The sequence below is a fragment of the Cheilinus undulatus genome, linkage group 14 (assembly GCF_018320785.1).
Source record: "Cheilinus undulatus linkage group 14, ASM1832078v1, whole genome shotgun sequence".
NCBI lineage: Eukaryota > Metazoa > Chordata > Actinopteri > Labriformes > Labridae > Cheilinus > Cheilinus undulatus.
In genome coordinates, this window is record NC_054878.1 from 27,649,653 (window position 1) to 27,665,735 (window position 16,083).

Sequence of the window (16,083 nt, forward strand, 5' to 3'; positions counted from 1 at the left end):
GTCCTTGCATCCTGCTGTGGTTCACCTCTTCTGAATGAACATAAAGAAATACTTTTCTGTGTTACAGCTCAGTTGCCTGCAGAGACAGAGAGCAAACAGCACTGAAAGTTTCTGCCGTGTCCTTACATTTCCAAAAAACTTCAGTGTACCTTTCCGAGCCACCACTGAGGATTATTCTGCAACTCTGACTTTCTGTTTCCATCCTCTCCTCTCCACAGGCCAGTGTATCTCCCGCTTCACCAACAGGAAGGTGCCGTACTGCGTCAAGTTCAACCCAGACGAGGACAAACAGAACCTATTTGTGGCCGGCATGTCAGATAAGAAGATTGTACAGGTAAAGCCGGCGCTGCAAAACAATCCAATCCCACCTCATGTGTATTTCCCAATTGAGCAAGCACAAGCACAAAGGAGTTTCTGTGTATACAAACTCTGCCCACAGGAGCATGAAATTCACTCCCCTCTCATCTTCCAGGACTAGTGTGTATTTTTTTCTATTTGCTTTGAGGTTCAACAGCTGACAGGACTAGAGCAAGTTTTTAATCTTAGACTGCATTCATGTAGAAAAGAGGCAAAGGAGAGAGAAGGGAGTGCTAAAAGCCATCCATAACTATGGTATCCTGTAATCATGAAAAATATTTAAAAATCTACACAACATGAACCTCTAAGGATGAATTTCTATCTGTGGAGCAGCAGCATTAAAGAAGAGGTTCCAAATACATTATAACTGTTGTTGAATCATGTCATTTAAATCCGTCATAAACCTTCAATAATCACTTAATAAAGTTTTTCACTGAAGTTCGATCGCCACCAACAGGTATTAAATTACACTTAAAGGAATTCTGGGTGTCAGTTGCTCATAAGGATGTCAAAGTGGACTAAATTTGGTCACGCTTTTGATAAAACAAAGAGAAATCAATTAAATTAAACCAAAATCCACAACCTTTAGCTGTCTGTGGGTTTAAAAAACTGCTAACTCCAGCTGCGGCAGGGTAGTCATCCTCTGTCTCCACTCAAAGCAGCCATGTTAGGCACAAGGGATGCGTTGTATTATTGGCATGACATCAACTTCGGTAGATATTAGCTTATAAAGTGAATATTGTATCTGCAGATATGAAAGTCTACTAGTATTTACAACTGATATTTGACAAGTGAAGTATTAGGCTGGACCAACAAAACTTTTTCAGCTGAAGTGTTTTTCTTTATTCCTCATTATTTCTTACATTTTTAAGTATGTTAACAGGATGGAAATTTGTTATTTTGTTCATCCTTAAACTTAAATTGTACATTTTAAGGAATGAAGTTCTAGGTCCATTTTAGGAATTTTCACCTACCTAATATCTGGTATATAAGGTGGACTTCTGTTGTATCTTTTTCCATATTAAAAAAACATCTGTGTCCAGACCAGTGGTGGTTTGTGCCACTTTTTACCGTTCAATACAATGTACTTTTAACTGCTTTTCTCCCTTGTTGGCTCATAATTGTGCATTTAAAGAAAACAGAGTTACTGATAAGTAAACCTTGTAGTGTTCTGGTCTGACTGAAATCACTCCTCAGTTAAGATCAACAAGAGATCATCAGAGAAGGAAAGTGAGCAGTGAGTTTGTCTCACAACAATTACATCAGGCTGAGAGCTCACTTACTGCACTGTTGCTAGTAGATACACTATATTGCCAAAGGTATTCACTCACCCATCCAAATAATTGAAATCAGGTGTTCCAATCACTTCCAAGGCCACAGCTGTATAAAATCAAGCACCTAGGCATGCAGACTGTTTCAACAAACATTTGTGAAAGAATGGGTCGCTCTCACGAGCTCAGTGAATTCCAGTGTGGTACTGTGATAGGATGCCACCTGTGCAACAAGCCCAGTCATCAAATTTCCTCACTCCTAAATATTCCACAGTCAACTGTCAGTGGTATTATAACAAAGTGGAAGCGATTGGGAACGACAGCAACTCAGCCACGAAGTGGTAGGCCACGTAAAATGACGGAGCGGGGTCAGCGGATGCTGAGGCGCATAGTGCCAACTTTGCACCATCACCATGTAAAGTTTTTATTGTTACAGTGTGAAGTTGGCATACAAAATGCCTTTAAATGACTTTAGACTGGTCAGCTAACTTCAGTTATAGTTTGTAGTGAATTGGATGTGGAATTATTCCCAAAGGAACATCTCTGGTTTAAATATTTTTTCCTTTGAGAGACTCAAAGAAACAAAAACAACTGCAACTTATACTTTGGGGAGGCTCATATTCTGGATATTAGGATAGTGAACTTAATTCAGGCTCTCATCAGCTTATAATACATCATTATACCTACTGATGTCAGTATTTTTCAAAACAGATATTCAAGTTGAAATACAATACTTTATATCCACATCCTGTCAGATTAGCCCTGTTTATTAAACAATGTACCTCATTGCAGAACATATGATAAAAATGTGTTGTCTTTCCACCAAACAATAGACAAATATTGACTGTGGTATCAATAAAGACTTAGTTTGTTACAGAGTCTTGATAATAGTACCAATACCAAGAAAAATGTGCTCATCTCCATCCCAGGAACATACTGGTAGAAAAAAAGATGGCCTTATTAGGGGAGTCATGATTTTCTTCCCATTAATTATCATCATAAACTATTATCAAACCAGCTTTTATTTCATTTCCCTCTTGGTGGCATCTTTATTAGGAACAAAATGTGTCCCCCAGTGCTCCAGATGAACAGCAGTCGTTATCACAGTATCTGGCTCATAATCAGGGTGAGTTTTAAATCATGCAGCCCTCATCTGTTTTTTTTTTTTTAGAACAGATGGCGCCTCTTGTGAACGGCCCAAGGCTAAGATTTAAAAAAAAAAAAAAGAAAAGAAAAAACAGCGGTCATAAATAGAATTGGATGAGGAGTCTGTTTGGACATAGATGCTTCCTGTTCATTTGTTGCCTTGAGTCAGTTCTGTGTGCTTTGTTTTTAATTTACTTGTGGATGTGTGCATACAGTTTTTTAAGAAGTCTTAATAAGGCTGGTGAGTTTGCCAGCTGGTGTAATTACATGAGAACAAAGGCTTAATTTGTGGCATCCTGAATGTTGACATAGCAAATAGGGGTGGGTAAAAATATCGATTAATCGATGCATCACAATATCCCCCCCTCAATTCAATATCGATTCAGCAAATCCTCTGAATCGATTCACCTCCTGGCCAGTGGGGGTCACTGTGCATGTGTTTTGCGTTGTATGGATGGAGGCCACACTTGACCAAACAACAACCAACCATAACCATGTTATGTGAGGTTTATCACAATTTCCAAGAGGAGAGAAATTTTTTAAAGTTTACATACATACACTTCACTTTTTCAGTGTTTATACAAAACTGGCATGATTTTAACTTTTCTACTCCTATGCACAAATAAGTTATTACTGTGCAAATTTTTATTTTCAGATCTTTTATTGCTAAAAAGTGTGAGGTGACCTACCACATATGTTCACATGGGCATGAAAATAATTATTAAAAATTGTCAGCAGGTCATTTGTGTATTTCTGCTTCTTACTGAATCAACATCAAAGCATTTAAATCAATATCAAATCGATATCGAATTGAATCGCAACCTAAAGAATCAAAATCAAATTAAATCGTGAGGTTCTTTGCAATACCCAGCCCTAACAGCAAACATCAAATATAACTTATGCATATCTATTGTGGAGTATTGACTTTCTAAAAGAGAGTGAAGGCGGGCTTATTCTGGGTTTGTTGTTCTCAGCTCTGTGCTCACACTGATGGAACAGAGCTTCCTTCAGCTTGATTATATGTCCAAATATATTTGATACTTTTTTCAAGAGAAACTCTGTTGCTGCAACTATTAGCCCTCCCACCACACGGAGGAATATTGCCCCAACCACGAAGAGATGGATTTTTCAGGGGGCATAATGATGCATTCTGTTGTAAGAGACAACTGAAAGATAACCAACAGAATTTATGAGTAAAATGAGAAGACAGATAACCTCCTCATCAACTTTGAGAGGCATATTATCACTTGACATTTATCACAGAATCTTGTTTGAAGATGTTTATCAGCAGTTGTCTGTTTCTCTCCATCTCACTGACACTTGCTGATGAAAGGGCAAGGGGGGGGGGGGGGGGGCCGGGAAGCGTGGAGGCAGGAGGGGGAGGGGGGACCTGACGAATGAGGGGGCTGCATTTACTTTGGTCTGAAAAATTTGCTCTGAAAGTCCAATAATCTTGTTTTTAAAAAACCAAATAATGATTAACAGAATAAACTCAAAGATAAAGATATATACTGGACACATCACAAACAAATACATCCAGAATAAAAAACATGTTGATAGAGTTCAAGTCCAATGTAGCACCTAAAGTCAAAGTAAATTTTTTTTAAAAAACCATATTGTGTTGTGTAAACCTAAAAGTGTTGTTTTGGTAGATGTTACCAAACACATCTCCTCACAATTATGAAGTCTTAAAATATAGAAATTAGGCTCTAACTCAGTATTAGGGTTATTTTCATTGACTTAAACTATGACTACTATACCTACTTTTTACCATGAGGTAAAGAGACCCAAACCCTAGTCATGGGATACGTATTAGCTGAGGACCTCTGGTAATTTTTGTAGTAATCACGCGGGACGTCGGTGTTTTTAACCCCATGCAAATCAGCCATGTCTGTAATTTTTGGAGTGAAATTTTAGGTACCTTTTCCAGAGGAAATACTAAGGTAGTACTAATCTCAAACAAATAAGCATCTCTGTAATTTAGGGTGGAAAATATGTGTTTTTTACCATCTATGCAGCTTTTTCTGATCAACACAATTAATAGTGGCTACTTAGGACACTAAATTTAGTAAAGTTTTGGCACATATTGGTCATTAATACGGCTTTTTAAAGTTTATTTTATCTAAAGTTTAAAAAATTATTTTATTTTGCTTATTATTGAAACTCTGCGTGTGTAGGCACCACTACTCTCTTAATCTCCAATCTCCAACAGCTTCTCTTTTGCTGTGCCTGATCTTATGTTAGTAATATTTAGCCATACATTTCATGCATAACACCGTTTACATTTGGTAAAGTATTGCTCAACATTCATTAACTATTTTACAACAGCTGATCTACACAAGGAGAGATCTTATTGATGCATAATGATCCAAAATTAAAGGGATATTTCAGTATTTTTGTTCTGTATGAAGTACCCAGCAGTAGTAGTGGCATTAGCCTGCAGTGATTTCAGTGAGCATTGCTCCTTTAATAAGGACTTGCTGATTGTACCATCCAGGAAGCTAGGCTATACAGTGTAACAGATGTGTACAGTTTCTTTGCAGGATTTAGTGAGTTTTTGGGTAGAAATGGGCCACAAAAAAGGCTGGCTCCAACTTACACACTATTGAAACTTTTGAAGCATTTAATTGTATACCCAGAAAGCCTCTGTGCATTTGACACTATTTTGCAATGCAGGCTCCGGCTACCAGTTCCGTGCTCTTGCTAAATACCACAGAGAAACTGTACCCATCTGTTATGCTGTACAGACCAGCTTCCCTCACGAGCAGCAAGTCCTTTTAAAAGGGCAACCCTCACTGACATCACTGAAGGGTAGCATCACTCCCATTGCCAGGTACCTCATATGACCCAACTTCAAAAGTACCACCCTTTAACATAGCTGCCAAGTTAACACTGCCCATTATTGGCACACCTGGGATGAGAGAATGTGGGGATTTAAACCCAAAAGGTTTAAAAGTAATGTAATAAAACATGTTTTTTATGAACCCATTTAGTTAATTCTTTTTCTTGATTTAATTTTCACTGGTCATAGATGAATGTGTTAACCTCCTCTGTGTCTGTTTCACCAGTGGGACATTAGGACAGGTGAGGTGGTTCAGGAGTACGACCGTCATCTTGGAGCCGTCAACACCATCACCTTTGTCGATGAGAATCGTCGCTTTGTCAGCACGTCGGACGACAAGAGTTTGCGAGTGTGGGAGTGGTAAGTACAGCCTGAAACAGATGCTTAGATATTCAAAGATTTACACCCTTTTCCCATATAGGTCTTAAAAAGTCAACATATCAAGAAAACAACCTGGAAATTATGCTATCATGTCTACACTAGACCATCCTTTCAACATTCACTTCCTACATGCCCAGGTGTACTTTTGCACTGCTTTCATTGGGCATTAACAAGAAGAGTGGACATAAGTGAACCTCCAGACATCCTTATCATAGACAAAGCTCGCCCAGCTGTGCTGCTAATCTGCTCTGAGTCACGGCCTCCGCCTGCTTTACATGCATCTGTTATAGAAGGAGTCTTGTTCCCTGTAGCTTACATTGTGCGATAATAGCGCTCCAGCAGGAAACCCATTGTGCATTTGAACAAGTGAGAGTCTGAAATGATTGGGAGATATCTTACCTTGTCATAATTTGTGATGAAGCACAAGATGGATACTGTCCTACCTCAGTCTTTGATAATCAAGGGTGACTTTTACATCGGCCAATAGTGCTGTGGTTATAAACAAACTCTGGTATTTGTTGTTCACAGACAATATATATTTAAAGAACTACTGATAAAGAAAGCCCCCTGTGGATTCTTGCAGGGGTTGTCTTTTTTTATTCAAGGACAAGTTGCACAGCTTCATTTTCTTTTTCTAGCTCTTCTTTTTCCCCCAGTGTATGGAAGATTGGGATTACTGGTGAAAACAATTTTGTTTATCCTCACTTAAAAAGTCGGAGGTTAAAGACGTAATAAAATATAATGAAGAATGAGCACCATGTCCCAAGAGTCTACTTAGCATCCTCTTGTCCTGTGAGCTTTTTCAGAGCAGCGTGGGAGCGAACGTGCAAGCTGTATGGCTGGCCAAAGAGTGGCTTTACTGTCCCCATTTCTCCCACGGATACCACCTGTCCCCCAACCCCCAGCCGCCCCCTCGTGAGAGCAGTTTCCACTGAAACAGCCGTGTAGCTCAGGAAAAGCAGCAAAGGAGGAAGCGTCATTCAAATTCTCTCCCCATTTTCACAGACATTTAAGTGTTTTTTTGTTTTCTTTTTTCCTGGAGAGACGACTTTATCAGTAGCAGAGGTTCATCATCAGTGAGCAGAGGGGAGGATTACAATTGATATGAAATGTGTTGAAAACAAGGAGAATTAGCTGTGATTCTTAAAGATGGTTTATAAAGAGCAATGAGACTTTGGGCAGGGTGTTAGTTAGGGGACGACGATGGAAAGAAAAAGACGAAAAATAGTCAAGAGACGGAGTGAAGGAAGGTCGTTGTTGGAATGCAATGTCATCTGAGTCCCAACTGTGCTTTGTTTTTATTTTCAATGAGGTTTTAGCTTGAGGAGTTTTCCAGACTGGCTTTCATAGTGGCTTCTGACCTTTTGAAAAATCCCTCGGCTGCCAACCCAAATTTTATTTAATTATGTAAATATTTTCCCTTCAGAAACAACCACACCAAAGCAGAAATCATTAAACCAAAGTTCATTCACTCCTCTCTCAATAGTAGTGATGTTTCCAGGAATCCTCTTTTCACATTAGTGCCGAATAACAAACACAGCTTCTCTGTCTCATTTGCCCTATAGTTAGGGAGGATCAATGTCTGCTGGTGTCTTTTAATGCAGGCTGATTACAAAATATAAAACAGCTTTGGATAATAAACCTATAATAAAACATCAAGACATACACTTAAGTTTTGTTTTTGTAGTTGTATCAATCAATCATGTACAGAGGGTTTGCACTGACACCATTTTTTCAACAGATTTTATTTATGCACATTTCTGTTTCTATTACTAAAACAGCAAAACCAACAGAAAATAACAGATAAAAAAGGCATACTGGCACCTAAAAAGAAACAAGACAAGGTTAAAACCTAGTAAACGGCTGGCCGCAACTATCTAGGATGTCTGTTGGAATGCTTTACAGGGTAGAGGAGTAGCTCCGCCTACTCCCCTGAACAAGGTATCTACAGCACTATGGACAGAGCATTAACCTGACACACCACACAACCTGACTGCTTCGTATATCCATTGCATTAATGTATTTCACATTCATCTGGGAAAGCACCCATAGAAAGCGTTTGGGGAGAGCCGGACTTTTCAAATAATTCTTGGGTGATTGGAGAAACATTCTGTCATAATCATGGAACATTACGAGATTGAGATGTCTTAAAGCTAAATGCAAAGCCGGAACTACACTCCAGACACGGCTGCTGCACTGTGTCGCTCCGCCCAGTGGTTTACTCGGAAAGTAGTTCCGAGTATTTGCTTCATGTGTTGTAATGTTACGTAGTTATACATTATTATTTCATAGCGTGGTGAATGTGCAGGTCACAACTTGTCCACGAGAGCGTTTTGGAGTTGTTGGATTGTGTATTTGATGAGTGTGATGAGGGAAAGCCGAAATACCGTAAAACTCCATAGAGTTGGCTCAGCAGCTCCCAACTCGGCAGCGCAGATCTAAAAATAGCTTGCATGGGCAACTAAAGGTAACAAACCTATTAGTAAGACTATGGCACTGTGTGAATTTGCCAAAATGCTGAAGTATCCCTTTAAGCTCAGGGTGTCTGCAGATTATGGCTCCGACAAACCCCTAAGTTCTAGTTGTGTATACATGCATGAATTAAGGCATATCTTATTTGTATAAGGGCTTAGATGTGCAGTTTCACTTGTGTTTATAGTTGTTTAAAGCTGATTTTTGGGTCTCTGCTGTCGGCATAGAATGAGACAGGGATGTGTGTTTTGTTTACATGGACTGAGTTTACTTGTGCAGGTGTTTGATCATATCTGAGTGTGACATCAGAGTACCAAAGGTGTTACAGGGCAAAATCACAGACTTAGAGTCCAATGTTACGATGCTGCAGAATCAACATAAAGGCATGATGATTGTGTAGTTTAATGTACTGTGGCAAAATGCCAATCTGAAAAAGGATAAATAATCATGGCTACATAGGCTGTGTGTTTTCAGTTCTCATTTTGCTTTCATACAATGTGTTTTAAAAAAAGATTAAGTTCAATCCCATAAAATGCTCTGTTTTGCTTTCTTGCATTAAGCTGAAATATTTATTTTTCCTTCTCTAAATGAAGCCTCATATTTACTGTTTATCAAAATCTAAAGATAGGCTTTATTGATTGAAAAAGAAAATAAACATCAAAATATTCTGCAGACAAAAACATAAATTGGTGCAAAATAATTGGCCAAAATGCAGCTTTATGCTTAAAATGTATTGACAGTTATGACTTAGCTGGAGCTTAACACAGAGATGGTGTTACACTTAAGCTTACATCGTAGGTTGAATATTTGTGAGGTCAAAAATATGACAGGTGGCATGCACTTATCTGCACTCTGTATTTCCCTGCTGTTTGTGCTTTTCCAGCCTCATCCTTGATCAAATGTCTTGTATGGGACTACCATTTTCTTATGTAGGAACTGTATGTTAGCATGAAAGAGTGACTGAATCACTTTGAGAGGTTAGAAAAGCACAATTCATGTGCAGTCTATTTACTATTCTGCACCAAACTGAAGATGAAATAGCTATCTGGTCTAAAATAGAGGAACAGCTGAGTATTGAAGAACAGAGAGGCAGGGCAAAAGAGCACAGCATTGATTAATAAATAATTGGTTGCTGTTGCATCAAAGGCCTCTCTCAGATCCTGTTATTTACACACTAAAGCTGTTCTGGTGATCCTCCCTGGTTTTCTCATTAGTACCAAGCATGTGTAAGATGGTAAAATCTGCTATAAAAGCATTAAAAACATCTTTTTGAGTTTATTTATTTAGTTCTTGGTTTGATGCTGCTAGGGTCTCAGTCCGTGTTTAACTCGTCCTCAAGTGTACTCACAGGGCTTTGTGCCTTTTTCAGGGACATCCCTGTGGACTTCAAGTACATCGCTGAGCCCAGTATGCACTCCATGCCAGCTGTGACTCTCTCTCCCAACGGTAAGCACTCAAAACACAGCAAAACCACTCACAGACATACAGCCAGGCACACTGCACAGACCACTCAGGAGCATAAACCCATATTAACAGATTGGAGTCTATTCTTACCTCCAGGGTTGGTCATTGCACAGGAAAGAAAATGGAAGACAAGACAGACTGGGTTTATTGAAGCACATTTCTGTATTTTGATGTCCAGAGCAGGTCACCAGGAGAGGCTTCGGGCTCTGATGCGTTTCCAGTCCTTTGATTGTCACTCTCGGTGTGCCAGCTGTCACACACAGCTCATTGAACTCTGTTAAAACACTGAAATGCAAAGTGTCGTGAGCAACTGTAGAGAGCACAGCAGCCAGCAGATTCAATTAACAACATGTCAGCAAGAGACGACAGAAGATGCATTAGGGTGAAACAAGAGTTTGTTTTCCTTTGTCTTAGCTAACAGATGCTTAGTAGACATAAATCCAAACATTTAATTTAACTCTATTTTCCTGTGAAATCAAAGAAGCGTTTAAGTTGTTTCACTTCAATTTTTCCAAGATTTCCTCTTCAAGGTTATCTGGAGAGATCCGTCCTGATTTCATATGATAAGATAATTTTTGGGGAATTGTGTGAGAAACCAAGTATGTTATCCTGCGTTAAAGATAAATTAAATCAAATCTCAAGAAAAAAAACCCTCTGAAGTGATGTAATATTGGGAAAATATAGTTACATTGAATGTATTAATGCATCACCACATAGAGCTTCTGTAGTAGTGATTTTTTTTTTTGTTAATGTAGCTGTCGATCTTGTGAAGAAAAGATGCGCTCCTTTCAAAGAGAATAAATAAAACGTAGTACGAGTGTTGATTAAATATTATGGAAAGTATCTAGGGAAAGGCGTTGTTGTAGACAGTTTCCAAAGAAAAATGTCAGAAAAGTTGATGCAATACTCTCTTCTTTTCAAAAGTGGTATGATTGATGAATATTTCTCTCATATTGTTACATAAAATATATAAATTATCACTGGGAGCAATTAGCTCTTAGTTTAACATGAAGACTTGATGTCTGAAGGGGAAGAAGTAGGCTTGGGCTCGGTTGAAATGCTGAAAGGCATTGCAGAAGTATTTTTTTCTTCCCTTTCTGTAACCTTTGAACAGGCTTTTCATTTCCCAGTTTATAGCCTAGTCTAGTCCTGAATGTGATGGCTCCACCTCTGACTGTTTCCCAGTTGATTCGGGGGTGAGGCAGGGTTGCGTCTTAGCCCCTACGCTCCTCAGTACCTGTACAGACTGGATAACAGGGCGGGTAACAGTCACAGCGGACTGTGGAGTGTCGTTTGGCAATGTCAAGATCACCAATCTGGACTTCGCTTGTGATGCTGTAATCCTTGAAGAGACTGTAGATGTTCTTGTGGTAACTTGCTGAGTGAGGAGGCTGAAGCGTTGGGAATGCTCGACTCCTTGGCCAAAACAAAGATCCAAGCATTTGGGGATGTCTTGGATGTTGCCATCAAATCTGTGTCTGTATTGAGTGAGAGCATCAGAGTTATAGAGCAGTTTGCCTATCTTGGCGGTATAATCCATCAATCCACTGACTGCTGGGTGGAGATCAACTGCAGGCTCGGACTGGTGCATGGGGTGATGGGTTCACTGAGCAAGACAGTGTGGCATTCTCGGTATCTGCAAACTAAAGTTAGAGTCTTTCAGTCCTTCCAGTCTTTACTCTCATGACGCCTGGAGGTTGACTGTTGGCCAGTGGTGCCGACTGGACTCCTTTGTGGCAACATCTCTTTGGTGCAGCTTTGGGTATTATTGGCAAGATTGTGTGTCTATTGCTGATGTGCTGAGGAGAGTGGGGATGGGAAAGGTCAGCTGCTTGATACAGAAATGGCAGCTGGCACACTTTCCTGGGCCTGATCCAGCTGATCTACCTTGGGCCTGGTGCAGGTTTTAGATGATGGCCATCAGGGGGCCAGATGACCAAGTACCAAGTGCCAAATCGGCACATGTTCCCATATCTGACCTGACCTGACATAGGAGTGCAGATGGCCTGGTGGTTGGGTCACACCTCATGTTAAAAGTGGCCTGGGTTCAGATTCGGCCTGTTACTTCTTTCCTACATGTCTCTCCCTCAGTCTCTCAACACTGTTTCCGATTCTATCTTCTGTCCTCCTCCAAACGCTTCCAAACATCTGCTATTCCAAGAAAAACAGAGCAATTTAGTTGTATGGATGTCTGTCTATTTAGGTCTTCTTTTAGATAATGCCTGATGTTTTATGAGAGAACTACCATCAGGAATCTCCAAAGATTTGTGACCTGCATGTACCTGTTAAGTGTTGACTAAGTTTGGTAAGATTAAAAATGATCTCAGACTGAACAGGTGATCTTTCTCTTCAGTGTAACATTCTGTTTTAATCCCCACCACTCTGTCAGCTTCAGCTACCGTCGTCTGTTCTCATCCATTCCCTTTTCTCTGCCTTCTTTGATTTCTCCTCTTGATGTACTCCTACCGCCTCTCTGCTTTCCCTCTCCCTTTTGGCCTGCGTTGTTTGTCCAAACATGGTTTGTGTTTCTTCAAGGTTTGAATAATGAATGTGTGCTGGTAGGGTATCATTCACTTTTCTCAAACGTATAAACAGCATCTTACCCCCTAGCACCACATCCACTACCTCTCTTCCATTTTCTCTCCCCTGTGTCCTGCCATCTTTATAAACAAACAGAGCCTGAGTGCGCTGGGGAAATTGGACAAGTTGTTTCCATTCTCCTGCACCTATTGCATTTGTGTCATTTTCATTTGTGTTCTCGTGAGAGAGAAAGTAAGAAGACAACACGCACACAAAAACCAGGTCTCTTTTCTCACTCCACGTTCATAATTTCCATCATGTTTCCTTTCAAGAAGTGCACTGGGTCGTGTAATGCTTTAACACTGAAGCACAGCCTCTTATCATCATGGTGTGACTTTGAGCTGAAGCCGTGCCAGGAGCCAAAGTATTCTCTAAAATAGATCTCAACTGAACAGCTGCTGATAAAAAAACACTTTTGTGTGAGCTCTTTCAATTCAAATTTCCATGTTCAGTTTTTTTGGTTGAATATCTATCCTTCAAGCATTACCCTCCAGTTAACATGAATGTGCCTTTTTTAAAAAATATTTTACTCTACTTGATGGTTCACTTGATAAAACTTGCTACCCTGCCAACTAACAGCATTGGCAGGCAGTATGATACTGTACCATATCCAAGATACTAGCCTCTGCGTGTTAAAACAGTTGGCTGCTCATGCTCATGCTAATGAGACAAACTAGCAGGTTAATTGGCCCTTTTGAATTTGTTGAGACAACCTTTAATGCTGGGATCATTTGCTTTTTTAATAATTACGGAAAACACAAACTGTTACTCTGCTTACTGTGTTTATAGTGTTTCTCAGCTGCTTTCTATTCCATAAAACTTGATTAGAACCATTTTCCACTGATTGTAGAAGTGTATTTTATGTTACTGAAACCGTTACCCTTACAAAACATTTATCTCAAAAGAGGACAACAGTGAAAGCATGGACCATTATTGTAGGCTTTATTTGAGACACTGCAGCGTGTTTGTTCAGTCCATTTGTAGATCTAAAAAATCTAGTTGAGTTAGATATTAGTTAAACACAGCCAATATAGATAGCAAAAGAGGCACAACTCATTGACAGAAAGCAATAAAAAGTAGAAAAATAACATGTATATAGTACACTATATCATAACAATGAAGGAGAAACCATTGATCCATTTGTCCATTCATCCATGACCAGTTCATTCATCAATCTGTCTATTCATCCATGCCTTAACCATCCATCAATCTCTCATCTATATATACATCAATGTCCACGCTATCTATCCATCCATTCAACCAACCATCAATCCATTTCGTATCCATCCATCAATGCTTAAATCTTCCATCTTATCAATCCATCTTTGTCTTAACCACTAAGCCACCCATTCTTGCTTGTCTCAACCATACTAACATTTATCACTCATTGGTCCATCTATAAATCCATCATTGCTCATCCTCCATCCATGTTACATTCACTTCTTATCGGTCCATCTATCCATCTATGCCTCACTCAATGCCTAAATTATCCAACTATCCATACATCCTTCCATGTGTCATCCATAGATGCATTCATTTCTATCTGTCCATCCATCCATCCTTCCATCCATCATCAGCACTGTACAGAATTTTTAGTCATGTTCTGACCAAATATTGAGGCTGAAATAAGACCTTTAATGGCGAAGAAGCCTGTCTGAGTTACCATCAGGCTAAGGAGGATCGACACAATCCAGGCCTTCTCTGGATGTCTTGCATATTAAGAAAGGCATGGGAAAATGATCTGTTGAAAGAATGACAGTGAGGGTGGATGTGGAGAGTGAGCATGGTCTAGGGCACTGTCATTGGTCTCTGGACCTATCGCCAGGGTTGGAAAGGCCTGGACAAAGAATTACCATTTAGCTTGACCTTGGCTGCCAAGCAACACATGTATGCATCAATATGTGTCAGCACTGACTCAGACCTATTCCTAATGATTGATAGATTACAGTATATGTCAGTTGAGGATTTCAATCAAATTCATGCTCCTGAATTTTCCAGTTTCTACTGCAAATAACTCATAAGGCTTTCAGTTTTATGTAGTGATCAGCCACTTCTACAGGATGCTCAGAAATCCTGGCCAGTATCCATGGAACTAATACCAAGATTGTTCCAGCATTAAATAAATTCTGTCCAGCTGTTCCACGCTTTGAGATCAGCCATATGTTTATTTGTTTGTTTGTGTCTGACCACAGGTAAATGGCTAGCATGCCAGTCCATGGACAACCAGATTCTGATCTTTGGAGCCCAAAACCGTTTCAGACTGAACAAGAAGAAAGTCTTCAAAGGACACATGGTGGCTGGCTATGCCTGCCAAGTCGACTTCTCCCCAGACATGAGGTAATTATTTCCTTTGTTACTCTGATGAAGGACAGCAGAGATTCTCACAGCCCATCAATAGTAAATGATTTTTTTTAACTGATAATGGGAAATATGCAACAGAAATAAAAATTTGTGCAAAGGAAAAAGAAATCTGCATATGAGGAAAAGTTCAGAAGTGTTTTAACAAGAAGAAAGAAAAAAAAATCCCTTCAAAAAGAAAAAGAAAGTGTTAAAACAGGCTCACAGTGAGACGGTGTTACTTAGCATGTGTATAATTTAATTTTGCAGATAGCTCTGCTTGCCACCTGTCCTCTTAAACACCTCCAGGTACTGAGGAGCTGTGGTGAACGGCCTCCTCATACTGACTTATGTATAAGCTCCATGTGGAGAGCCAACTAGGACAGTCCAGCATGCTAATTTTAGCTAAAACAGACCTGTTTCCTCCTCTTCTCTCCAATCACCTCCCACATCTGAAAGCAGACTAACTTCCTCTCTTCACCATAACAGCCCACAACTCCTGGCTCCACTAAAATATCCAAATTCTGACTCCTACCTTTTGGCAGGTGAAGTAGAGACAGGAAACATTTTAAGCAAAGTGCTCATGTCACCGTTCTCTTCTTTTCTCTGTCTCTCTGCTTTTTTCTTCTGAATTTCTTCATTTTTCTTAGCTACGTGGTTTCAGGAGATGCAGATGGGAAGTTGAACATTTGGGATTGGAAGACCACCAAGCTTTACCACAGAATCAAGGCTCATGATAAGGTGTGCATCAGTGCCCTTTGGCATCCACATGAAACCTCCAAGGTCATCACCTGCGGCTGGGATGGACAAATCAAGCTATGGGACTAGATGTTTATCATTATGTGTACATGTCTGTTTAGTGCACTGGTTCTCCAACAACAGAAAGAGACTGATTGTCTCAGTGATTTAGTGAAAATTTTGAGTGAAAGCCACAGGACTGGTATCCAGTCTGATGGTAGCCATGTATTTTTATATCCCGTTACAAAATTTCAAATTATGTTCATGTATTGAGTGTACAAAGATGAACACGAACATACTTTTAAAACAGTTTCTATAAGGCATAAGAGAGGGCTACCTTGGCCAAATTTTCCATTATGTGTTTTTCTTTATTTGTGATGTCCTGTTTGGTATGCCATGGTAGGAATTTTTTTGTAAAAGTATGACCATCCCTTTGTGGAAATAAACATTCTTTACATTTTACCTGTCAAATTGGTGCATTGTGTCCTCGGAATG

General features: G+C 39.7%; 1 protein-coding gene across 1 annotated transcript in view; it reads left to right on the top strand.

The window, feature by feature from the left end:
• Positions 1–16,050, top strand: part of cdc40 (cell division cycle 40 homolog (S. cerevisiae)) — a 29,239-nt gene extending 13,189 nt beyond the window's left edge. Inside the window, exons 11-15 of the mRNA XM_041805556.1 lie at positions 219–334; positions 5,843–5,976; positions 9,839–9,915; positions 14,706–14,850; positions 15,501–16,050. Of these exons, the coding sequence (XP_041661490.1) occupies positions 219–334; positions 5,843–5,976; positions 9,839–9,915; positions 14,706–14,850; positions 15,501–15,678 (650 nt within the window). The 3' untranslated portion in view covers positions 15,679–16,050. The remainder of the gene's footprint in view (positions 1–218; positions 335–5,842; positions 5,977–9,838; positions 9,916–14,705; positions 14,851–15,500) is intronic.
• The last annotated feature ends 33 nt before the right edge of the window (positions 16,051–16,083 follow it).